This window comes from Oculina patagonica, chromosome 6, assembly GCF_052425735.1.
Source record: "Oculina patagonica isolate OP01 chromosome 6, crgOcupat, whole genome shotgun sequence".
In the NCBI taxonomy this organism is placed as follows: domain Eukaryota; kingdom Metazoa; phylum Cnidaria; class Anthozoa; order Scleractinia; family Oculinidae; genus Oculina; species Oculina patagonica.
In genome coordinates, this window is record NC_135763.1 from 5,808,660 (window position 1) to 5,836,245 (window position 27,586).

A 27,586-nucleotide genomic window follows, 5' to 3' on the forward strand; every position below is an offset into this window, starting at 1 on the left:
CATTGCGAGCCAATCGTGACAATTACTGGGCAAACAGCATTACAGTTATTAACAAGCTTTGACATAATATCCTTTGTGTCCTGTAGAAGCATGGAAGATGGACAAATCGGCACCGTGAAAATTGTGGGCCCTAATCAGAAGGAACGTTGTATTGTACAGCTGTATGTAACTTGCCGTAACAATTTGTATACATTTATGATACATTTGATTTCCAGAGTATTCCTTTCTTTTATTCTTTATACGGGGTGAGAGGTGCAGTGGTTAGTCAACTGGACCAATCATTGAGAGGTTTCGAGTTTTAGCCTTGGCATGGGTCACTGTTTAGTAACGTTTAGTAAGAATACGGCCAGGAATACAAGGTAAAATTCGAATTACTCAACTAACCATAAATCCAGTGAAAACTGTTCACAAAATTATCAGCTAATTCACAAAGTTATCCACTAAAACGCTGTTGAGCTTCTTCATTTCATCGACAGCGCAAATTTCCCGCTCACCGCCGATATTCAGCTGGTCTGAAGCGTCAATAAACACCCTCATCCGTTTTCACTCAAAGGTTGCATTAGTTTCTTCAGTTTCTTCTTGGTATGATTCTTGCCTTATCAAGAATGTAGCGTTGAATCAGTACTGAAAAGTTTGAAAAAGTTTTCGCTTTCATTCGTCTGTTCACTTCTTGACAGTAAAAATTAGCCAATCACCCCGCGGGAATTCGCTCAGTTATTGTAAAATAAGAAATCGACAACATTTTTAATGGTCTACACTCTTTTAGAATATAGCCGCTGTATACAATGGTATACGCGCGATGGAATTCTAGTGGGCATTATTTTTTATGGAACATAGCTGAAAACTATAGAAGCCCGGTCCCCCGGATGTGCGAATTGTTTGTCGAATTTCGCTGAACGACTTCGCCTCTATTCTCTTGTTTTGTTGTTTAAATGATGCTTTAAAGCAGCAAGTTTTTATCAGAAACGTTTAACTTGCTTAAATGGAAGTAAGACTGCCAAAGGAAGCGACAGATGAAGAAAGAATCGTTGAAATTTGTTATTTTTCTTTGCCACTATTTTGCCGTGAACTGCCCGAAATTGATTGGAAATTATTTAGCAAAACAAGCCGGACTCTAGAAACGCTTTGAGGTAAGAAACCTTTTTTTAGCCACAATCTGAAGACAGAACACTCCACGTTTGTTCTTTTTAAATCGAAATTAGAGGCGAATTTGAAAAACTTGCTGCGAAACGAACGCATGAAAATTTTTCATTTGAATGAAATTGAAGTAGGCTTAACCAAACTTGAATGCGTAAATATTTCAACTAGATTTGTCGGCTTTGTGAGAATCTTTTGGTAGTCGAAGAAAGGACTATAAATAGGAAATACGAATGAAATGGTATCTTGGTTTATTTATAAAGAAGCCGCCAAAGAAAAGAATGAACTAAACTTTACCGATGTTGCGTGCGCTGTAAATGCTGCAAGCGGCCGCGAGTCTTGTAAGTTCTGTGTTCTTTTTAATGCTATATTCTAAACCCACTAGAAGATGGTTTTCGTATATCCTATAAGAAAATAATGCACTTTTGAGGTCTAGATAACTATTCAAAGTGGCTATGAGCCAGTAAACTCGGAAAAGTTATTATGAAACAAGAATCGAAAACAACAAACTGACAAGGAGAGATTTGCTAAAACAAATGATGTTAAACTTTCCACAATTCAGTTCACTTCGCTAGTTTCATTGTCATCTAGCTGTTCATCGAGAGCGGGCCGAAAGGGCAAGTGATAGAGTTCCCATCGGTTTCAAATTGTTTTCTTTCTTTTTATTTTTCCTTTTTGTTTTTTGAAGGTTAGGCAAAATAATAATATCATTAGAAAAATTAAGTTTTGGTCTATTTCAAGAAAACTGACATTAATACAATATTTTGGCTGGTAGTTAAGCATGCATGTACCGTATTTATTCGGCTATAAACCGAGACCCTAGACTTTTAGTTTTTCGAACCAGTTAGACTCTGACAAAAAATAAACCCAAATCACTCGGCTATAAGCCGAGACCCGATTTTTCCTTGAAACTATAAAATAATCCACGTGCAGCGAATCAACATATTCGTTAAATCACAACTATGTAATTGAAAAACAACAAATCACTGATAAAGAATGAATTTATTAATAGAACCGTACACAAGCGTAACAAAACATTCACCCGAGTTCAGAATCCCATCTCAAACAATCACGCATTCTTCCGAAAAGCAGTTATCGATCATCATGCCAAAAGCTACTGGTTTTCAAACAACTAAACCTTCAAATTGAAAGTTGTTGCAGAGGTAGAGACAGTTCAGAACAACTGCAAAATCGCCAGAGAATACGGGATGATTCCTGATGATTCAGTGAATCTTCAGTTCGTCGCAATTCGCCAAAATGCTAGCGAAAAGATCAAGCAGATCAAGCGGGTGAACTTTAAATGTCATCAAAACGAAACATGTGCTGTTACCAGTATTTGTCGAGTATCCTCAATCCAATCAAACTCTTCTAAAGTGGTTTCTTTTAGCAGAGAAGTCGTGGTATTTTAAGTTCTCGCTTTTGAACAAAAATATTACATGCAGCCGATTTCTGTCAGATCGTGTTACAATGTTTACCAAGCGCGTGGGAACGAACGCTTCTGATTGGCCAGTTTCTGGTGTCGCGACAACAAGTCAAATAGATCGATTCCTTCTTGACCCTTCTTCTCTTGAAAAGTCACGTTAGCAGTGATTCTGCTAGACTACGAGCAGTCCCTATTCTTTCGCAGAGTCCGTCGAGCTTGAAGCGAAATTATTTTTCGAACTCTGCGAAAAAATAGGGACTGCTCGTAGTCTATGATTCTGCAAATTAACTAAACTTAAAGAAAGGAACAGAAGGAAAGGAACAGAAACAGTCTCAGGCAGAAATAATTATTGTAGAAGAGATTGCGAGGAAAAAAATTGGGTCTTGGCTTATTTCCGAGTGTTTCGGTTTTTTGTCGGAGTCTAACTGTTTCTAAATGCCAAACGTTTAGAGTCTCGGCTTAAAGCTGAATAAATACGGTATTTCAAGAAAACTGGCATTAATACAATATTTCGGCTGGTAATTAGGCATGTTAATATTATTTAACTTAACTAGAAATGTAGGTTATCAGAGGACAGGTCTAATTCTCTAGAGGCCGTAAAACACTTGCACGTATTGCGTGCCTATGTTTACAGGAATCGAGGGAAGGAGGGAAGGAGGGAAGGAGGGAAGGAGGGAAGGAGGGAAGGAGGGAAGGAGGGAATTCACTTCGCCCACTACAACTCTTTTTCGAGTTAAAAAGCAGCTGAATTCCCTCGCCTAACGGCTCGGGCACCCACTAGCAGCTTTCCTAGATCTCAAGCGTGCATTATTTAACAAATAGATTTCATTTTGCCGTGCGTCTGTTCAGTAATAGATCACAGATGACGTCAAAATGTGGTATGAACAGAGAAGTGGCCCACGAGGCGCTAGCCGAGTGGGTCACTGATGTTCATACCACATTTTGACGTCTTCTGTGATCTATTACTGAACAAACGCACGGCAAAATGAAATCTATTTGTTTTATATAATAACACAAGAATTCAGCATACTTCTGTGTGAGCAATGCTGCCGTACCGATGAGCTAAATTGTTTTGATTTCACTATTAAGTTTTTGTTAACACGAAGCACTGTTAATCCGATTGAATAAACAGAAAAATGGTCAATTGAAAGTCAATGAAAAAACTAACCTTTATTCCGATTTGGAAAGTTCGGTTCAAATCTGTAAGCATTAACCGAAGCGTTCAACCGCAATTCGTCCAATTCGTTTGTTTTCCGTGGCGTCGTCCAACTGTACAACATCGGTCAAACTTTCAAACAGATTTCGGATAATTTCTCGAATAATTCACTGTCTTTTTCAAGCTTGTTTCGCCCAGTTAAATGCTTCGAAAAGTGAACGATGCTTGGCGTATTGTTTCTCACTGAAGATTTGTAATTAAGCTGAACTTTTTTGCTTTGTTGTTTCCCGCAAGTTTGAAAAACTTTACCGACAACTCTGATTTGGACTATGAACTCTGATCACGCGCGCGAGTCACACCACCGCGTGACGTCATCCATGTGTCTGTACTCTGATAGATCATAAGTAAGAACCAATCAAAATGCGCGTAGAATTCAGGTTATTATATAATTTCTTATAGAACATGGAAAACAATCTTCTAGTAGGTAAATGAACGATAGACATGACGTCGTAAAATGTTTAAAACTAAAGGGAATCAACGAGCCGTAAGGGGAGTGGTTTCACTGCAAAGTTTTGGACATTTTATGGCGTCATTTCTATGATCTACAGCAGCGTAGACCATGAAAACATGTTGTCAATTTTTCAAACAATAACCTTGAAAATTAACTGGTGAATAAGATGGAAAATCAGCCGGAGACCTCAGCGCGTGCGCAGCACGTAAGATCGCCATTTTTACACTTAAAGCCGTCAAAAGTGTGGGATATTTCGCCCCAAATATCCAGCTGACATTTAACAACTTGTCGGATTTTGGTGTTGGAAAAGTGGCGACTCCTAGCCGCTTCATGCATGCGTCAGCGATTGTCCATTGCACAGACTTTCCTTTTTTTATTACCAGACTTTGAATTTCCTTACTTAAGCTTTTTTAAAATTTACATTTTAGTGGTCTAGGTAGCTCGGAGTACATAACCCTTCCCAGCAGCGGGTTAACACAAGACGAAGCGTTACTAGAGACCTTTCTCCGAGCTGGATTTGCAAGTAGAAACAATAGTGAATACGAAGTTGCTCCATGTCCCACGGGAACGTTTGTTAATGCCTCTGTCAGCGTTCCTGATGAGCTTCAGTGCTTGGAATGTCCTGCGGGTAAGTCTGGTGACTGGTTCATCTTATTTGAAAGTCCTTAATATGTATTCAAAGCAAAGCCGAAAATTGAGGGTGATGAGATATCAACCGATACGTTTAAATTCACAACTGATGATATGAAATTAAAATGAGGTCCATGTTTACAACAATAGGTCTGCAGTTCGTGGAAATAACTAATCATTTTGGAAAAAAATGAAAACTGTTTTTTACCGCTTTTGGACGAGTAATCTAGAATAATATTTCATACAACTAAAGAGAAAACTTATAAATTACCTTTTACTGGTAAAAATAACTCGTCACTTTTCGAACCGTAATAGATGTGGCCGAGTCCAGCAGTATGTCCGGCAATCTTCTCGCTCCTAGTGCATTTTGAATTTCACTCTATTTTCGCAATTTCTTTTTTTTTATTTGCTGTAATTTGTAGATTTATTAGTATTTGTTTGCGAATGCTTGTTCCTTGTAGCTTTCGTTGTTGCTTATTCTGCTGTTGATGATAATGATGATTATAATGGGGACGACAATGTAGCAGTATTTGCTGTTTTTAGATCACATTTTGAAAAGAAAGCGCTTAGTAAAGAGGACCCTTGCTTTAATTTGTGGGCATCACACACAAAAACCATTCATGATCATCGCATTAAGAAACATGGATGTTCTATTGTAAACCATAACAATAAGTTGTCCATCACTGTTTTTATGTTTGTTTTCCTTTTCAAATAAATTACATTTACATTTTTTTACATAGGTGGTTTTTACTCGGACACTAAAGCGTATGTTAACGACAGCTGCCTGAAATGTCCCGATGGAACTTTTGTCCCCCACAACAAAGCGCCTGGAAAGAGGGCACAAGATTGCATTGCTTGTCCACAAGGTAAGCACATAAATAAAGAGCAGATCTTGATCGATAAAACAAGATATATTAGTTTGTTTCATGTTTCCAATCTGTAATAATAATAATAATAATAATAATAATAATAATAATAAAAATAATAATAATAATAATAATAATAATAATAATAATAATAATAATAATAATAACTTTATTATCGTGTCAAACTGTAGTAGCTGAGGGGAAAAGTCCCCTCTACTAATTGTGGACACCTAACCTGCCAAACTGTAACGCTTACTATAGAGGCAAGCAATAAAAACATAATTATTTCTGGGAGAGGGGGTAAGGAAACGAAGGACACTAGGTCACTAAGGTATACCTTATCAAAACCAACGGAGAGGAGGAAGGGAGGCTTTTTGTTATGCGATTGAAAACCGAATGAAATGTTGCTCTGCCAGGCTTAGCTAATTGTTAGAATATTAACCATTTCGCTTTATCAAGTTTGTTAACACTCCTCTGACATCGCCGTAGCGCGTTTGACATCGCAAATAATTCGTTACATATAGCACTTTGAAAGTGTTTCTCCAATTTCTAGAAAATCGCTTTGTTTCTTTTTATACATTTTTAAAGCCACAGCTTTTTAACCAGGCTGAAATGCAATAATCGGAGAAATCCTTTTGTGGAACAGCTATCTTGGAACATTTCAACACAATTCAGCTAGATCGGTCGACACTGTGCATGACAGCTAGCACATGATTGTCAGAGTGAGATCATTCGACGTTAGAGGATCACGTGCAGGAAGTGATCCATGACAGGAAGTGAACTGGTAGATTCTCTCGCTAGAAGGAGTACTTAAGCGACCCTTAAGCAGGTCTATGGTTATGACATTGCCTTGAATTTATATTGATGTATAAATTAGCCATGAGGATGAAATGAAATAGCGATCCTGGAAATTGCACTCTCAATTAATGTGGGAATAAAGATTGTACCTTGGATCTTAGATTGTGATTTACAGGAATGTATACTCTTATAGTTGTTTCCCCACATGTTTCTTTAAGGTGGCCTGATACAGTTTTGAGAGGGAAAATCAGTCCAACTTTTAACTCTTGTAGAATCTCCAGAAAAATTTTATCTTTTTCTTTTTACTGTTTGTTACATCCTAAAACCATCAGATGTGACATTTGGAAAATAAAACTGCCAATAAAATGCTAAAATGAACGGCCGAGTGCTTAAGAGGGGATTGGCACTAGTAGCTAAAACGGCGTTTTTCTCAAAATCTACCGGTATGACCCTACCTCAAATTTTCAGAGATTAGACATTAGAGAGATTTTTCGCCAAAAAAAATATGTGATATTTTGCCGATTTTAAAAATAGATCAAAATCTGTCTTATAGATTTTTTTTTTTTTGGCTGTGGACGTGGTTCGCCCCTTAAAATTAATTGTGAAAGTTTCATAATAGGTTGTACGGTAGGTTTTCGAGAAAATCTGTATCAAAATCTGGTTTTTACGACCTCCGAAGAGAATCGAATTGCGTGTGCGAGCGCGCGCTAATATGACGTCATGCGTCGCGAGCGATAATGACAGACAGAATTAAAACTCCTCTGTCGGTTGTTTATCTACTTCTTATTGTCGTATTGTTTCCCCTCCCAGATTTAAAGACCCATGTGAAAGTATTTTGAAGTTTTCTCTTGTATACAAATTTGTTCAAGCGCGGTAAAAGAACTGGAACTCTTTTTCTTTTCCGTTTTGTTTAGAGTTCCTAGCGCAATTTTAGCCCGCGCGAGCAATATTGACGTCAGGCAGAAAATCGTAGAAAATCAAAGATCCAGCTAAAGAATCGTAATTGCAGTTTAGAATTGTAGACTTGGTAATGTAGACTTAAGTAATTTAGTTGGATATTTTAATTAGTTAATTGATTTATTTAGACACGGCTGGATGTAAGAGCATGAAACATGAATGGATTCCGTGTATAAATAAAGTTTTACCTACCATAAAGTCATCGAAAAATTAACATCGAGAATCGTTTTCGAGTGAAGTGAAGTGAAGTGAGCGAGTAGCGAGTGGGCAAAGCTTGATATTTATCATCATTTCTTTAACACTTATAATAAATAATAATAATAATAATAATAATAATCGAATGTTTATCCAGGATAGCCCTTCAGTACATGCGTACTGTTATCAACGGGGTCCTGCTAATTAAAAATTAAAAATTACTAAAATTACTAGTTATATATAATATATAATGAAAATTGTGTAAAAAGCGGATCATGCACTAAGTTAAAAACCTTTAAAAACTACAATAAAATATTACAAGTAAAACTCGTCCAACGCTTTCCTAAGTAAAAGTCTAGAATTAATGTTTCTTAAATTCAAAGGTAAAGAATTAAAAATCGAGGCACCTATAAAATAAAAACTACGGCGCGCAAAATCAAGTTTGACTTTGGGCAGTTTTGCTGTTTTCCCGTTGTTTCTAGTGTTATGATGTAATCGTTCAAAGTAATGTTTAAACGGAGAACACACAGTTCCATTAAAACAATCAAAAACAAAAGAGCATGCTCTCTTTTGTAAAAAGTTGTTAATTGATAAAATTCGAAGATCACAACTTCGCAGACTGCACTTTGGGGAAATGAACCTACGTGTCGACAAATCTAATCAATCCTAGCGGTATGCAGAATATTTGCCCCATTTAAACCAAGTTAAATAGACAGTGAGATAGCGCTCACGAGTCTACTGTAGCTCAGTGGTTAAACGTCCGACTGGTGTTTTTATAGTATGTAATTAATTATATAATTTCTAATATATAGTTTCCACTTTTATTGTAGGAACAAATACAAGCATTTTTGCAGGATTCAGAGCCTGCAAATGCTTAGATGGATTTTTTCGGATTCATCTTTTTGAAGGTTGTAAACAGTGTGATCAGCCTGGACTGAAATGCGTAAATGACTATGCTACTCTTGAGTCTGGCTACTGGTGGAAATGGGGAAATAATACACACAAACTATTGTATGAAGAGTACACCATGAATCTCGTGAACATCACTCCTGTTGTAGGAAATTCTTCACGCAATTCTTCGCGTAACGGTTCCCTCATAGAGTACCCTTACGTCCTGCCTAAGACACATAGATGCCCAAGAAAGGAATCGTGCAGGGGAGATCTAGATTCTAAATGTGATGATGGCTATGAAGGTCCATTATGTGAGGTGTGCAGTGCTGGGTACTACAAGCAAATGCAAACATGCAAAACATGTCCAACAAAGACCTGGATGGCCGGCCAGCTGTCAATTGCAGCAGCTGTGATTGCGATTATTGTTGCACTCGTGGTGTGGACAAGCAAAAAGAAATGCAAGAAGAGTACTGGACGCTCTACAGTGGATATGATTCTTGGAAGACTGAAGATCGTAATAGGCTTCTACCAAGTAACGTTTGGTGTCCTGGAAGCATTTGCCTACATAAAGTGGCCAGAATCACTCGCGCTTATTGGGAAATATTCAGAACTGTTACAGCTGAACGTACTCCAGATGGCACCTATTCACTGCATACTACCAGGTTTGAAAGTCGATGCATTTGGAAGCTTGTTTGCCATTCTCGCTTTAAATGCTACCGCCATCACGATGTCTCTCGTTATCTACGGACTGAGAAAGCTCTTTCTGATGCGGAGCAGTTTAGATGAAAGGGATCTCGTGGTGAAAACTTCACAAGCGAAAGAACTAATCTACAGAAACTTGTTTTTTGTTCTTTACGTGACGTACCTGAGTACATGCTCTAAAGCAGCAAGCGTGCTCCCCTTGGCTTGTCGGGAACTTTGTGACGACGAAAACGAAAAGGAATGTCCAAAGTTCCTCAAAGCCGATTACAACATAATATGCCATGGTCCAGAGTACAATCGTTTGGTCATCGTTGCATACTGTGCGGTTTTCTACATACTCCTTCTGCCAGGCGTATCGATGACAGTTCTTTGGAAACAACGAAAGGTGATTGGTGAAAGCGAAGCTGACAACGAAACATCTCACACACAGGAACAAAGCACCGAAGTTTTCAGGGGATTGCGATTCCTATTCGAGAATTATAATTCTCATTCGTGGTATTGGGAGTTTGTCGAGATGGTTCGGAAGGTTGTATTGACATCCGGTTTGATACTTGTGGGAGGAGAAAGCAGGGCCTATGTTGGACTTGCGTGTGTCATGTCAGGTCTCTATGGAATGCTCTTTGCATATGTCCACCCCATATTGGATAAATTCGAGAACAGGTTGATGCTGACATCCCTCGCGGTTACCTTCGTCAACCTCGGCATTGGAACTGTTAGCAAGATTCCCAAAGAAAACATACCCGCCTCAATAGACTCATACGTGGACAGCACCGTGTTTACGGTATTAGTCATCGGAGCTAACTCTTTGGTGATTGGACTTTTGGTGGGTAAGTGTCGCGGTTTTGACATGTTTAAAATTTTAACCTACAAAGGCAAATACCTCTTTTGTGGATGGGCGGGGGGGGGGGGGGGGGGTATTTACTCTATGCCAATGTACTGCTGATGGTTTGTAGCCAAATATACCTTGTGGGTAAAAGTTTGAAAATGCATCAATCATCGGTCATTTTCAATGACGGTCATCGGCCCACGGAAGATTCGCTATATGAACAAGCCAGTCCCAGAAAGCGGTCCAATTATCTATACTGGAGCACTCTAAAGCAATTCAGACAGTTTACGAATACAATTTATCGTTTACACAGGACCCATATGGATAGCAGTTTTTATAAATAAAATGGTCATCCTGTATAAATATGTTTTAATTATTATTATTATTATTATTATTATTATTATTATTATTATTATTATTATTATTATTACAAGTGAAACCGGTAAAAACAATATATAATTATATATCCCATAGAAAACAGGTAAATGTGAAAATAGATTAGTGTGTATCAATCAGATCAATCTGCAGCTTACTTTCATAAGCAAATGCCCACATTGTGCGGTTCCAGAAAATATCCATACCCACCCCAAGGATGGTCATTGGAAATTCTGAGGGGGATGAGGGTCTCAATAGTACAAACATTTTAAAGAAAGTATGAAGCAAAACTAGAAATCCCAGGGGATGGGAGGGTCCAAACCAAAGAACCATCCTTGGGGGAGGTATGGATATTTTTTGGAACCACACCCTGTGGAACCAAGCCTGTGCTGCAAAAAAACTTGACACATTAACTTAACCTGGAGTAAAATTTGTGGTCTGCGATAAAAATTATGTAAATTCTCTGTTATTTCATTATTTTTACATGTTTTTATTGAAACAAAAATGTTTTGTCATGAACCTCAGAATGGTTTTAAAACTTACATGTAATTAAGTGTCAGTATTTACATGAAGCCTTATTGGGTTCTAGGAGAAGCCACGAGCCAAGCAGCCCACACTGCCGGAGCTTATCCCGGTATCCGCAGCATTAAGCGGCTAGGAATATTTCTACTCCCCCCTGAATGGGATGCTAGTCAACTGCAGGGTCCCCCCCCCCCCCCAGCATTATGTCGCCGGTACCCATTGATACACCTGGGTGGAGAGAGGCACTATGAGAGTAAAGTGTCTTGCCCAAGAACATAACACAAGTGACCTCAGCCGGGGCTCGAACTTGGACTGCTCGATCCGGAGTCCGGTGCACTAACCATTAGGCCACCGCGCCTCCCATCTTATTGGGTTCTGGGATGTTCATATTATATAAAAAGCCATCAATGTTACTTAAGTATATTCAGGTTTAAACTGGCAACATGTGGGAATCAATCATGTGATAATTTTATTACATTGACACAGTGTGTATTTTTGAGTTCATTTTGACTAACAGGAATGCCCTTGCAAAGTCTTCCAAGTAACCTGTAAATAGAAACAAAACAAACAAAAAACTATTATTTTGCTGAAATTGCTATTTTCCAGCATGCAGACTGTATATTAAAATTAAATGGCCCTTTTCAGTGTGTGAAAACTGGCTGCTTTTATGTTAGGCCAGTGGATCCAATATTTTTTTCCACTTGCTACTGTAGATAGCCAAATGACATTTATGGATTTTTATTTTTTGTTGTAGTTGTTTCGAAAGAAACATGTGGCTTCGGGTAAGCTTATAATGGTTTCACCTTACCCAGTCTTCCTAGGTCAGGCAAGGAAGAAATCAATTTTCTTTGCACCCTTCCTTTCATTAATTATTGCAGAAAAATGTCATATTATTTTAATAATCTTTAAAAATGTTTTGGACCCTAAAACTGAATTTTGTAATCTGTTCATTTCAAAGCATTACATCACTGAAATCTATGTATGGTATTCTTGTAGAGCAAGTTGCCAACAAAAATTAAGCTGAAGTTTATTTAAATCGAATTTACAGCTACTGCTTGGCTAATTTTAATTTATGAGTTAAAAAAACTTGGGTCTTGACAAAGTGCGAGCCAACAAGTCATGAGAGCCATTCCACTATATACAAATAGCACATTGGTTGGCCTAAAAAGCTCCCTGGTTAGCCTAAGCAGTACTCCAGTTAGCCTGAGTATAGTTAGCTGAGGTTGCTTCAGGTTATGCTATTTATTGGAGTTAGGTATTTTGGCTTGTATGGCACTTATGTGTCATGAAACATACAGGCCATGAAAGCCATTCCAGTTAGCCTACATAAGATTCCGGTTAGCCTATATAGTACTCTGGTTAGCCTTAAAAGCACTTTGGTTGCCAAAGGGTACATCATGTTGCTTGCAGTTAGCTTTATATTGGGTTTAGGGTTTTCTGGCTTGCTTAAGTTAAACGCCTCGCGAATTTTTTACATTGCTACTTTAAAATGCTACTGTAGGTCATCCAACAACTAAAAATACAGGCCTTAAAAACAAACAGATTTTGTGTAAAGTAGACAAATGTCTGGACAAAAAGCAGATCCTAAATGCCTCAGGCAATGAATGTGTGTAGAGAGAAGGAAGGGAATTGCCAGAATTGACTGTCACATAACTATGTGTAAAACTAAGAGATCAACAATTACCTGAACTCCATAGTTTAACTCACTGAACAGTAATCCAGAATGTGCTGTCAAAACATTAGGCATTCTATTAGTCCCTGACCTGTAAACCACAAAATGCAAAGGAAACGTAAATCTATGTTTACCAATACAATATAACATCATGGGAAGAACAAATTTTGAGTTAAGAAATGGTCTCATTTATTAAACATACCCAAAAAGGCATTCCAAAACGTGAATAGCACTGTTTAATTAAAGTCTAGATTAGCTACCAGGTTGACTGCAAGTAGTCTCTAGTCTAACTTAAAAAAAGAGATCACACTGAGCTGAAATGTTTCTTCCAATTTCAAAGGTATCACATAAAATCTTCCTGACGTAATTTTTCTTTGCGGTCTAAAATGGCCATTTGGTCAATATTTTGAGGAACATTTCCTCATGTATAAATAATGAAAAGATGCGAGTATTATTAATTTGGAAAACAGTAGCTTAAAATTCAGATAACGAACATAAATAACAGTTGTATGCCTCGACGAAATGACTGCCATTTAATACTATCGCCTTGTTCTCACCATCTATTTTTTTACGCCTAGCCAGGCTTTAATTCCAGTAAGCTTAGTTGATAATCACGATAAACGTCGAAGACATAAGCTTTAACCAGTCTAAAAAAATCATTGTTCAATGAGAAACGCTCACCTCAGTCCTCAGGTCCCTGTTAGTTTCTTTTGCCCACGTTTTCGCACGTCAATACTCATTCCATATTCTTCTTTATCCGGAATACAAATAAAGGAGGTTTTCCCCGCGTTTGGGGACTCGTTTTGATCGCGTCAAGAAGGAAAAACATCGACAAAACTGTCCTCTATAACTCAAAATCATGTTTTGTCGCATAGTCGCCATTTTGAAAATGCTCTTCATGAGCCCACAATACGGACCACGGGGAATCCGCTGGGGTGACCACCAGCAGGGGGAGGGGGAGGGGCAGCTATTTAAGAGATAGATTCTGAATTTTTCCACAATCGTCCGACAGAAAGGGAATTTCAAAATAAAAATTATTTGCCCCAAATGAACCTTTTAGTAAACTATTTTCAAAAATGACATTAAACGGTTCAGTTTCCTTTAACGTTTTTCAAAATTAAAAAAAGTTTAAAATTCGAAAGACACGTCCACCGTGGCGGCCATTTTGGATGAAATTTAAGGTATTTTTAAGACACTCTTGTATACGTACCAAACAACGACTCAGTATACCCTTTACACAGCTGTTTAGGTATCTCTTGAAGTTTATTTTCAGATATATTTTGTTTGAAAATATCACGTTAAAGAGAAGTAACGATCTTCGACAACCGACCCATTTCTAGAACTTAAACGACAGGGCGAATATTAGCTAACTTCAAGATTGTCAAAAGCGGTCTGGTATATTATTTTCGAACAAAAAAACAACACCAATTTGAAGCTAATCCTTTCTACTCTGTGTGTGAAAAATATTACTGGTGGCCCGTAAAAATTGTTCCGCTGAGAGAATAAACCATGAATGCTGTTTTGCGCTCTGACTCTCTCTATTCCTGGTAGCTATTTTTCAATTTGTCCCGAAACATAATTCTTTCTAGCGACTTTTGTCCCGTTTAGATCCCAATTAGACACTTTCAAACAGTTTTTAAAATTGTGTGCATAATTTTTGCGGTCTTGGTAGTTGCCCTAGGCCTAGTATGAAAGAACAGTTTTCGTTGCGGGATTAGTAATTAGGAAGATGTAGGTTTCGGTCTCGACATTCCGTCTGGATGTAATCGCCGTGGTATAAATAAAATTAAAGCAAATCACGCTTCTCGTAGATAAAACAAAATTAAACGAATCTAACCCAATTTACATAAAACATGTTCATGCTACAAAGTCCCTAATGATGAGAGTGTACGTAAGTATTTCATTATCTTAAACTACCCGGAGTAAACCAAACCGTCCGCGTGTTTACAGAAGGAAAAGAGAAAAGTAAACATTTGCGTTATTATTGAGGTTGACTTGTTGTTTCAAATTACGGTTGTGTGATGTTAAAATCACTTTTTATATGCTCAAATCAATTAATTTTTTAGCATTATTTTTCTTTAAGGGGGAAAGTATTTATTTGAACATTGCTGAGCCAACTGGAAGCGACTCAAACGAGTTTAAAACTTCCAGTTTCGTGACGGCTAATATTTGCATTTGTCTCGTCCTGAACCTTTGCTGTTTAAAAAAAAACTGAAATAACCACCACAAAGCAAAGATAACCTCGGTGTTAACATAAATAGTAACGAAATTGCGGCTTGTTTGTAATCATAAATTATAAATATTACTGCTTAAATGTACATACAGTATACTTACACAGGTTCTACAATGTTCCTAACCAACCAAACTGCACCGCCGCTAAAATGATCAACTGAGCGGTAGAAGTGTCTCCGAACCCGACGTTTTAACGTCAAGATTGTCGATTCTGCACTATATAATATTTCTATAAACAGCACCTGGTGTGTGATAATGTTGCCAACCGTTTCGTTCGCGCGCAAACACACGGAATACAATGATTACATGACTCAGCCCCAGTCACGGTAATTTCCCTTGCGTCTGATCACTCTATCATCTTTCCTCAGGGGAGGTGCGGCGGGGCAAAGCGAATGGGATCTAAACTATATTTTGTTCTCCCAATGTAAGGGTGCACCAGATGGTAAAATTCATACAGAAAGCGTTCACCCTCCCCTCTCACCCACCAAGGCATAAAAGAAGGCATTCCACTGAATGTTGTCAGAATGATATAGTGTCACATAACACAACAAAACGGTTAATTTGTAGAGACGACTATTATGATAAGAATCATGATGCGGATGACGTCAACTCAACCAGTGTCGCTACAGGAACACTTGCTTACGGCATCAACCAGCAAAGCTGTGCAGGAGCTTTTTTCCCCGGGGTGGGTACTCCAATATATCGGCTATATAGGTATGTGCCGCGGGATAGGGTTTGGTTTATGAGGTTCTCGGCTCCTATTGGCACTGTGTTCCCGGTGTGATCCTTAGATAGGGTACCTAAATTTTATCAGATAAAATAAACGCCCAGCTAAACGAAAATACAAAGGCATCTTAAAACTGAACTAGCCGTTCAAGTATTAGTAAAGCGATTTTATAAAGATGTGTGTTTTGCCGTGCGCGGTTAGCCGTTATTTGGGTCGTCACGGGGCGCTTCTCTTCCCCTTGAATAGGGTGTTATTTTTCGGTTTTGGGCCTTAAAAAGGATATTAATTTTCGCTTTTATTATCCTTAAATAGGGTCAGGGTTTAAAAACCTTCGCGGCACACCCCTATCTGAAATTTATGGGAGTACCCCTCCCCCCCGGGCTTTTTTCTTGACGGCTGGGACTAGTGTTTCCAAATCGAGAGCTTCGCAAATCACTTGAAGCATAGCAACTTTAAGCTGATCCCGGACCGTGAATGCACAAATGTTGAATTGGTCATATGTAATCGGATGTTGCAGATCTACGGACGACTGGACATATTTTCTTGCCACACAAAATTTTCCTACTCTGCTGCTGCACATACGTTTTGTTCGGTGGCCAATTATTCAGTATATTTTTTGCAGTAGGCGGGAATAAACGAAGTGACTTGTTGGACCGTAAGGAATTCGGAATTAGGAAAAAGTTACTCTTTCCCTGGTCTTTAGCGCGTCGAATGCCTTCAGAGCTTCAGCGACAACATCGAGATACACTTTTCTTCCAGTAACTTGACCAACATTGAACTTGGCCTCCAATATTCCTGTAGATCCCTGTAGGCTTTCTTCGTGGCTCTAAAGGGCCCAACCTTCCGAAAGAGTAGCCGAGGAAACAACGCGGCCTAACGTAGGATAAGTATTTGGAATTAGTGCTGTGCCTTCTTGGCCCGGGGGGGGGGGTACTTGACCTAAGTTTAGGTATAGGGGTGCCGCTGGAGGTTTGAAACCCTGACCCTGTTTAGGACAATAACAACTTAAAATGCCTACCCTGTGTAGGACAACACCCCTTATTCTAAGACCCTATTTAGGACAAAGGACAACATCAACAATCATTTACGCTTTATTGTGATTGCGTCCCATACGCGATGTTTGAAGCACTGAAATGCAAAAACACCTATCCCACCGAATAAAATAATGCTTTTTATTGAAGCGAAAGCGAAAACAATGTAAATACATGGACGACAGTCTTGCAGCCATACCCTGTCTAGGACAGCTTCAGGCCCTGTTTAGGACAGAGGAGCTTGAAATTATATACCCTGTTCAGGACCGGAGGAGTCAAAAACCATACCCTATCCAGCGGCACGTCCCCGTATAGGCCATATAGGGGAGTGCCCCCCCCCCCCCGGGCTTCTTGGAGCAGACAAAACAAAGTCTGTCACACAAATTTTTTGATGCAAGATTCAAGTGAAAGATGTTTTTCAAGCGAGGATTTGGTGAGAAAAGATAAAGGGTTGGGGTAGGAGTGGGGTAATGATCTGGAGCCCTGTAAAAAGGCACGCACGGACGCGCGCGCGCGCGTGTGTGTTGAGGGGGGGGGGGGGATTACAATGCCATCCCTCATAATAGCGAGAAAGAATATATCAGGGGGCGAAAAGTATTTGTTGTTAAGAAAAATTCACATATAGATCACAGAGAGTAAAAACTCTCCATTAAATGCCTACTGCGTTTATTACAAACTCAGTCTGGTGTACACGGCGTTTATTTCATTCATGCAGTTTATTTGAGCCCGATTTGTATCAAGATGTATCAGGCTTTTGTACTTACAGCCTATTTTACCTCAAATAAATACTTGAGGGGCCTATTTTTAACTCCACCTTAGAGACCCCACGCTTATTCTGTGTCCGGAGTTTTTTATAATCGAGAAAATACGGTATCCTAAATCTAATTAACTTTGCAATGTATTTTGGGGGTTTTAATTGCCACACAACACCTAGTCCTTTTGACCTTTAAACTCGTAAGCGGCAAAAAGCGGGTGTTCTTCAATTAAAGCACTGCGGAAGAATTAAGGTACGTGTTAAAGCTTTCTATAATCATCTGCCCGTAAGTGATGAAATACATTTAAATCAAAGTCGAGGAAATAGATAGTTTAAAATGGAGACGATGTTTGACACATTTTGCGTGATAAACATGTTTTAGAAAAATCGTTCTGCCGAAGGATTCCGTTACTTTATTTTTCTTCATAACTCGATAGAATGAAGTGTTTTTAGCATAAATGATCATTCTTTTGACCGATGTGAAAAGAAAGCCGGACGGCTACCGCAGTATCAAATGCCCAAACTAATTCTCAAGTTATTGAAGCGTAAATAGACAAACAGATCATATTTCCTGTTTCATGATTAGTTGTGGCTCATTTCTAAAAATTTCTCCATCATCACGCTCCCGCAAGTAAGGATTTTGTAGCATGAACATGTGTTATATAAATTGGGTGAGATTATATTTTATTTCATTCTATCTATGAGAAGCGTGATTTGCCTTTAATTTAATCTGCACCACGGCGTTTACACCCAGACGGAATGTCGAGACCAGGGGGTCGAGACCGAAACGTGCATCTTCCAAATTACTAATCCCGCCCGCAACGAAAACTATTCTTTCATGATAGGACAACTACCAAGACCGAAAACATGATGCACATAATTTTAAAAACTGTTTAAACGTTCTTTCGTGGCATTAATCGGGATCTTTACGGTACAAAAGCCGCTAGGAAGAATTATATTTCGGGACAAATTCACAAATTGTTACTATGAATAGAGAGAGTCAGAGCGCAAAACAGCCTCTATGGTTAATTCTCTTAGCGGAACAGTTTTTACGGGCCACCAGTAATATTTTTCACACACAGAGTAGAAAGGTTTAGCTTCAATGTGGTGTTGTTTTTATACTCCATAACAATATACCAGACCGCTTTTGACAATCTTGAAGATAGCTAATATTCGCCCTGTCGTTTAAGTTCTAGAAATGGGTCGGTTGTCGAAGATCGTAACTTTTCTTTAACGTAATATTTTCAAACAAAATATATCTGAAAATAAACTTCAAGAGATAACTAAACAGCTGTGTAAAGGGTATACTGAGTAGTTGTTTGGTATGTATACACGAGTGTCGTGAAAACACCTTAAGTTTCATCCAAAATGGCCGCCACTGTGGACGTGTCTTTCGAATTTTTAACTTTTTTTAATTTTGAAAAACGTTAAAGGAAACTGAACCGTTTAATGTCATTTTTGAAAATAGTTTACTAAAAGGTTTATTTGGGGCAAATAATAAAAAAATTGAAATTCCCTTTCTGTCGGCCGATTGTCGAAAAATTCAGAATCTATCTCTTAATTTCTCCCCAGGCCCACTCCCTTCGTCTGGAAGAAATTACATTCAACCTCGCGAAAAGCAATTGAAATGAGAAAAAACTGACAACGCTATTATAAAGAGCATACACTCCTCCCTTTGGCAAAATTTTCTTTTATTCCTACCGCAAATTGTTGTTGAGAAGGAAGCCAACGAACTTTTCAGTTGTATTTTTTACTGCCGTCCTTTTTTAGGAAAAAGTAATAATGGCCATTTTTAAAAACCCTATTTAAAAAGCTACAACTTGGCGTAAAAAAATCTTAAGAGAGAGATACAGGTAAAGTTTTCAAGCGAATTTAAAACTGCGGTCCGTTCTGGTCACGTGACCAATGACGTCATAACAATAAAAGTGATAAAAATGTACTTAACATATAAATATCTACCAACATGTAATTTTTTGCTTCCTCACATTTAATGCAACGCCAGATACGCACTTGTACCCAGACTCCCACTTTTTGAAAATTGTACATAGCCCCCTTAATTTTTTGTATTTTTTTCGGTACCCGGGCAGTCTGAAATACCTCACACCAATGTGCTTCAAACTGCAATGACTGCTTTTTCAGTAACAAAATATCTTTGTCACAGTGAGCAAAAACGACCTTCAGGGCAATGTCACGTGACTAATGACGTCATCGTCCTACGACTTATACAAGAAGTAGTTTATGGTAAGAGTTATTTCTATACGACGTACTACTCCTGCTGACTTCAAACTGACCAAGTTATTTGGCATTGACAATTTTTCAGTTGCAAAGGAGTTTGGGAAGGTTTTTATTATAATTATATATTGTTTTTATAATTATTATTATTATTATTATCGTGTCCTCATTATTAATTGATTACTAATCCGGAGCTTCTTTTTCTTTGCAGTCCAGTACCTTCTACTAGTTTACCGTCACATAAAAGAGTGGCGCAAAAATCCACAATGGTCCTTGTCGTGTTGTTTGGCCATGCTGCTGCCTCTGAATGAGTTACAGGGCGAATTACGTGGATTGGTTGGCAGGAATGCTCTTAAGCAACAACTGCAAACTGGAAAAATAAACATGCCGTCGATTTCAAGCACTTTAAAAGACACCGGAGCTATCGAGTTTGGCCTTGAGGAAGCCGACAAAGCTAACGTGAAGGAAACAGAGACTTGTGCCACAGAAGCCAATACCAGCAGTGAGGCGAAGAAAAGATCCAAGCTGAAACCATGCGCCGTTTACAGTGTGAGTGACGTATCCATCACAGACATCACTATTCATAAACCGCCAAAAGAGACTTCTGTTTGAGCAGTATTGAGATGACCTTACTCTGACAAGTAGGTGTCAAATGGATAGCAGTTGTTTTGAAAGACCCCATGATAAAAAAAAGAGCTGTTAGTGAAATCAAAAGTTCTTCCTATTACTTTTGTGTAGTCAGAAAATAATAGTAGGGCTTGGTTTTAAGTGTAAGTTTAATTATTGTCAGAAGATAGCATAGTTTTTTTGTGGTTTGATACTGACTATACTTTGATGTTACTTTCAAGACCTTTCGGCTTGTGCTTTTAGTCTTCAAAATTTGAAATCATAAAGCTCTTACACGTGATTTTTTATCCTAAGGTGGCCCGCGGGTTTTCATCGGTCTGACAGGTCCCTTTCAAAAAACACGTGTTTAAATAGGAAAATATTAATCACTTTGTTAGAATTTATTAGAGCCTGACAGAATGAGCGGTTTTTTGAGACCTACTTTTTTAATTAAATGCGAATAATTTTCATATGCCACGGTTAGTTTTTTTAATGACCTCAAACAAGCTAGCAAACTGTTAAAGTTCACTCACAGCCAGTTACAAGATAATCGGGACGGTGGATCTCACAATCACTTGATATTGATGATGTCACTTGACATTTGTACGTTAAAATCTCAGGAATTGAAGATTTACATCAAATCCTAGCAATCAACAAAGATGGATAGTTTTAAGCCGAATGACTGAGAAAATCAAACAAATGATATACTGTACTAGTAATTTCAACTTGCCAGAAAGGTCTTATCATTTATAATACCGAGTTTGGTGGTGTTTTTATTCTCTAAACAAGAAAATACTGCGGGGTATCTATCGGTGCCATCAGTCACAACACAAAAAGGGTCGTCACAAAGTTAGCATAATGACACTCCGGTTAGCCTCAATAGCACTCCGGTTAGCCTACAGTTAGCTTAGGTACCTTACGGTTAGCCTTTGTACTTGGAGTAGGGTTTTCTGCCTCGCATGCCTCGCTGCCTTGTCTCGCAGGCCTCGCTAGCTGCCTTGCCTCGCACGCCTCGCTGCCTCGCATATTTGTAAGACTCAACAAAAATAACTGAGGTCTATTGTGTCATACATAATCAGGCGTTTGGTAGTGTTTTAGTCACTGAACAAGTAATTACTACAAGCTTATGGTGTCATTTTTAATCAGACATTTGGTAGCGTTTTAGGTCTCTAAACAAGACAATACTAATATTTATAAACAGTCTTTTATAGTCACGAATTTTGTAAAGTTTTTGGTCACTAAACATGATAATTTAAGGTCTTGTGATAAATTTATAATCATGAATTTTATTGTGTTTCAAGTCACTAAACAAAAAAATACAGTCAGGTCTACGAGGTCGCTTATAATCAAGAATTTGGTAGTGTAAACCAAGGTTTTGATGCCATTTGTAATCAGGAATTTAGAAGTGTTTTTAGTCTAACAAGAAATACTAAGGTTTTTCATGTCATTTATAACCAAGAATTTGGTAGTGTTTTTAGTCTTTAAACAAGAAAATACAAAGGTCTTATGAAGTCACTTGTGATAAGGAATTTGGTAATGTTTTTTAACTGTGGCGCATTGTTGTATTTTGCATCCTTGGATAGTTTTTTTTGTAGGATAAGTGACGTTCATTCAATTTCCTCGACAGACATGCTTGCCCTGCTGTGAAGTTCAATCAAGTCTTAACGGCAAATCATTACAATTCTGTTTGGCGAGTCAAAAAACAAAAATAGAGAAAAATGTACGGCAACGCTGGCTTCGCATTGAACCAATTTATTATCCATCCGCTTTCTTGCATCAGAATTGTTTAAACTTTCTCAGTAAAATCGCCTGTCACGATTTAGATTCTTCAGACAATTGTTGCAGAAATTGTTTTTTTTTTCAGTGCAGGTTCATTCAGTTTTGTGGAACATTTGCAGGAATTTTTCATAAAATGATTTGTTTCAAAGTTAATTGTGCGTTATTACGCAAACATTGTTTTACGGAGGGAACATGATCTTTATGCTTTACGATTTGGGGCATCTTCTGTAAGAATCTCCAGTTCACGACTAAGAAAGTATAAAGCACCGCCGTGCATCTGGTCAAAACAACGGAAGAGTGTTTCCATTCTACAAAAAAAAGTCCGGTTTAAATTTGATAGGTTCCAATGCCGAATAAAACCGATGTTCTCAAAGTTTAAAAAGGCGTCTCCCGTAAACACTCGTTCGATTACACAAACCAATCGGAATACACTGCTCTTGGCAAAGGCAATGTGTGATCTTCCTGATTCTAATTGAAAATTCCTCGAAAGACAGAATACGAAGAGAGCTTTTGGAATACGAGCTGGCGACCACTGGGTGTCCAGCTAACCAAAAAGGTAATCTTGGCTGAGTATAACGTGCATAATACATATTTGCATCGCGCGTGATTTGTACGTCATGGAACGGTGTTGGATAATAAATTTTCTTGAACAGCGGAGAGCCACCTTACTATTAATATCACAGCACTTCTGATTAACCAAGCATGTTTGTCGTCGGAAAGGCTTTTAATTATGAGCAAGGTTTTATGTTATGGGGTAGAACATTACGTGTTGTTTAGAAAACACAACAAGAAGTTGAAGCATGATTAGCCGTAAAGTGGGTCATGTTTAGCTGGAGAAGGAAACATAAACCTTTAATAAAGCCTTTCTTTGACCTTTACTGGTGTCTCTGCTTCCCTCTTTATAACTCCCACTGACAGATTGGTCACATTCATTTTTGTCTCGAAGTATGTTTCATTTCTTTTTCAGGACCAAATTCTCCATTTCCATTACTTTGTACTGTGCGTGATAAGTTAATAGCACGTCATTTTGTACTTGACACGGGGCCTTTCACACACAAATCTTGCAGCGAACCCCAAAAAGTAGTATTACGTAGGAGGTTTCACTATCACCTGGGTTGCACTCGTTTTTTTCGAGAAGATGAGAAACGCACGAAAGCTTCGGACGACAGACGGAGCAAAAAGTAATTCAGATCGGCGATGGGAGAAGGACACTTGCTGTTGTTGTCGTTGTTGTTGTTGTTGTTTTTGCCGTCTGAAACACAAAATATCTAGTAATTCCCCCTCTCCCCACTTCCAATGTTGTAACATTGTAAAGGGGGTAGGGGGATCTCTATTTCCCAGCATTGGTGACGAATTGTCGCGTTTTAAATGGTGTCCCAAGTACTTTTCTTTGAGATTGTGATTTTCATAAAGACGCGATAAAAATTAGCGATTGCCACGTGTATTTATTATTTAGTCAGTCGCTATAGTACGTTTCAACCAATGACGTTTTGAATCAGTGTTGTTTACCACAAGTTTCAAGATCCTCGGGGAGGGGGATACTCAAACATGTTTTGTTTTAATACGGGGAGGCTCAGTTCCGAGGTCGAAACCCCTTACTCTTTCATATACCATTTTTGACAGAAAAGGTAAGCCTTCCGTATACCTTCGATAGAAAATGGTACCCCTTTCAGATACCTAAAGAGAGGATACTGCATTTCTTTTCTTAATTTTTCACTTTCGCCTACAGTTTCGCTTACAGCTTTGTGTCCCCTTTTATAAAATTCCAGCCAAAAGGTACCTCCCCGGAGCCTCCCAGTGTAGTCCAATTTAAGAAGAGCCCCGTCCCCGACCGGGTTCTTAAGGAGAATGTAACTCTAGTTGCAGAAAAAAGTAACCAATTAGATTAACGGAACAGAGCACCGGAATTAGCAGAGTAAACAATCCGCTGAGGAATGGCTAACAGAAAATGACTGAATGTTTTGCAAATTGATGTAAAATGGGATTTAAACGAAATGCTTTTTGGTTCAGTGTATCAGGAACGGATGTGAAGCTTGATTTATTCCATTTCTGCCCAAGGAATCCCCTCCCCCTCTCTAAAAAAAATCTCAAACTCAAAAATCCTTCCAAAAATAAGTGCTCCTACATATAAGGCTTATATTACCTTGAAGCTTTTGAAAGGAGGTAGCTTTTCCGATTTAAAGCTCTTACAATAGGTCTAGCTTGTTTTACATTATAATAAAAATACATGTAATAATAACTTTATTTAGTTGTCGTATGTGAATAACCGAGGGAGTTCCCCCTACTAATAGGGGGCACCTGAACTAGCTAGAAAAAAAATATTAAGCCATAAATTATATACAGAAATATTACATTAAAATACGAAAATCCTAACCCTAACCCCTGAAGTAAGCTTACATACAATTAGCTATTGCACATGTGACATCCCCATTGTCCATTATTAACAAGGTCCTATCTGACGGCGTTATTATAGAGAATGCTCAGTGACCTGTCATGTTTGTTTAACGACTGTAGGACTTGTTTTGGGTTTCATTTCGTTATGTTTAGAAAGTTTTGTCATGTGGTATCACAAATGTTCCAGACACAGTATCCTAACTCAGAAACAAAAGATTTTTTAAAAGAAAAATTTCCTTCCGAAAATAACCCTCCCCCCCACATCATAACCCCCGTATATAAGCCCTCCACAAATAAGTCCACCTGAAAGTGATGTGGAGCAAGTACAAGCCCAGGGATTGCTTTTGGAATTTTGCAGTACTTTAGCAACAAGAAAAGTTAGTTGAAAGTAACAACTCAGCACAAATTATATTGCAAAAGAAAGTCAAGTTTATATTAAATAAACAAAAACGTAATTTTTCATTGCTCTTTCTTGAACAAAATATAGGAAATTAAAAGAAATACAATAAAGTTTGCATGATTACAGTCTCATGCTCCAGTTTCGTCTTTTTCAGAGTGTTCCAATGACGGTTGCTTCGATCGATCTGCCTAGCCATTCTAGAAAAGAAGATCGTATATTAATAATGTAGACTATATAGCTCAGATGTCTTCTATCGCACAAACACTCTTGGTCATGGTGCGGGTTTAGCAAATTACTCACAATCAAGAGAATGATCCTTCTAGGAAGTTTTTTTTTAACTTATCGCTTTGTGAGCAACCTCATACGATTGAGTTGTCAATGCCACTTCGCCATTGCAAAATTATGATTTTTCCTCCCTTGTGAAAACGTTTTGTTTCCCAATTTAATAAAATGTCGACGTCTACCGCGTTTTTACCGCCAAATTAAAGCGATATTGGATCACACTCTGCTTTAACCGTTTGGTGAATTCCATACAAGTCGACGCACTTGTAACAGAAAAAATTTCCCGGAGACCAGCCTCGTAACCCTGACTTTTCTTTCAAGTTCACTCGATTTGGTTAGCGCTTGTTCACGCCACTGAAAAGAACTTCATTACCAGGTTAAAATGTTTAGCCTAATAAGCACTTCGGTTAGCCTAATTTGCACTCTTGTTAGCCTGATTAACAACCCTGTTATAGCGGCCTTCACACGACAAACTAAAGTTGGCAAACTCATGTTGGCAAACTCAAGTTGGTGTGTGTGAACGGCACAACAACAGTTGGCAAACAAGTTGGCAAACTGTTGGTGAGAAAAAAAGAGACAAGTTCCATTTTGTCACCAACAGTTGGCCAACTTGTTTGCCATTGTTGCGTAGTTCACACACACATCAACTCGAGTTTTCTAACACGAATTGGCCAATAGTTTGTCGTGTGAAGGCCGCTTAATTAGCCTGTTAACCGTTAGCATTCATTTGTAGGGGTAACACACATTTTTTTTCTTTTGAGCCGTGTAAAGGACCGCTAACCACTCGATTTAGCACCAAATGGTAGCACTGCAACCCGTTCCCAGTACTTTGCCTTCGCTCACGAAAACAGGAGAACGTACCATAAAACGCAGTCCATAAAGTCCCTCTACGATTTTAAACACTTATTTTAATTATATAATAAAATTGAACGCTAAAAAATTAGAACGACGTTTCGATCCTTCGACGGTGATTTTCAAGTTAGGTGTTAGAATAAAATTACATGTGTAAATATAGTAAAAGCGCTAAAATATGTACATACAAACAATAGACAATAAGAATAAAAAGGCTAAAAATGGCTAAAAAATAACTTTGTGCGAATGGCATGCATAGTTGTAAAAGATATAATTAAACACGTAAAGCAAGCGAATAAGACGACGAGAATAAGAACATTAAAATACCTAAAAATATCTAAACAAATAATTTCGCGCGGAGCGAGTCACTCTGTTTGTTAAGTTTCGGTTTCAGAAGTCTAATAAAAAGCATTTCAAAAATCAAACAGTCAAGCTTGCTTTGGCACTTCCTTAAAATCTTAAAATTCTTCTCGATGTTGTGTGGCTCCTTTCCATGTTGTTCTTTCACGTGATGTCCGATAGACGATCCTTTGTGTTCTTCGATGCGCTGGTGCAAGTGTCGACAAGAATAGCCGACGTAATCTGCATCACACAGATCACACTTATAATAATAAACAGCGCTTTGTTGGTTTACGATGGCCGGTTTCTGTTCCTTCACTTTAATTGTGTCTTTAATTTGATCTTACGGCCGGTGTAAACTGGACGGATTTCGGTGTCCGCTGAGATCGCTCAGTTTTCTACGTACTGAGTTTGCTGCTTTTTGATCCTTGTACGGCAAAACGACTCTAATAGGAACTTCTCGCTGACAAGGGACCTGCTGTTGTTGAGTCTTTCTCCAAATCATTTTGTTGCATTTTTCGTTGACGAACTGAGCGTGCGACAGCTGACGCAAACACGTATCACCATGCCTGCGCGCATAAACATAAAGTAACTTGCAAAATGATATTGTAAAAAAAAATATAAAAAAGTGTCATAAATGGTTGTAAAAACATACGTTTCGGGTGTATAACTCTTCTTCAGTGTTAGAGAGTGAACGGTTAAACTGACGCAATTGAAATTTAGGACGACAAATAGAAGCGCGTGCGTGTGTATAGAATAGCGCGCGTATACATGCAACTCACAGTTGAAATGAAGCTGAAGATGATATTCAGTACGTTTGGCTAAACAGTTCCTACCTGGAAAATAATGGGGAGTACTCTATATAATGTCCTATAAGAGGGAGGCTCCGCCCGAAAGGGGTACCTTTTTCAGGCTTCAGGTATAAAAAAGGGTAGGAATTTCACAAGTTTAGGTATATGAAAGGGTAGGGAAATCTGCCATTATGATATTCTAAAAAGGCTTTTACATTAAATATTTCAAGTAGACACAACTTATGGTTGTATCGTCTTAATTTATAAAGCGCTGCATAAAAATGCCAAGAAATTCCTGTTGAAGGCATATGTCATGTCGTGTAGGTATATGAAAGGGGTACTGTTTTCCAATAAAAGGTATACGAAACTGGTACTTTTTCTATCAAAATGGTATATAAAAGGGTAAAGGGTTGGACCTCCGGGCGGAGCCTCCCCGTATAAAACTTTTTCAAGTACCCCCCCCCCCGGGGGGGGAGCTACTTTATACGTTAGATGTTTGTTCTAAA

General features: G+C 38.4%; 1 protein-coding gene and 1 long non-coding RNA gene across 2 annotated transcripts in view; one reads left to right on the top strand and one right to left on the bottom strand.

The window, feature by feature from the left end:
• Positions 1–22,899, top strand: part of LOC144658466 (uncharacterized) — a 30,523-nt gene extending 7,624 nt beyond the window's left edge. Inside the window, exons 5-9 of the mRNA XM_078518873.1 lie at positions 87–161; positions 4,656–4,855; positions 5,598–5,723; positions 8,504–10,093; positions 19,849–22,899. Coding sequence (XP_078374999.1) covers positions 87–161; positions 4,656–4,855; positions 5,598–5,723; positions 8,504–10,093; positions 19,849–20,249 — 2,392 coding nt within the window. The 3' untranslated portion in view covers positions 20,250–22,899. The remainder of the gene's footprint in view (positions 1–86; positions 162–4,655; positions 4,856–5,597; positions 5,724–8,503; positions 10,094–19,848) is intronic.
• Positions 11,436–13,564, bottom strand: LOC144657269 (uncharacterized). Its single transcript, XR_013571494.1, has 3 exons — positions 13,343–13,564; positions 12,674–12,752; positions 11,436–11,535 (listed from the first exon to the last, which is right to left on the bottom strand). It is a non-coding gene; the product is annotated as an uncharacterized LOC144657269 (long non-coding RNA).
• Positions 22,900–27,586: the final 4,687 nt, after the last annotated feature.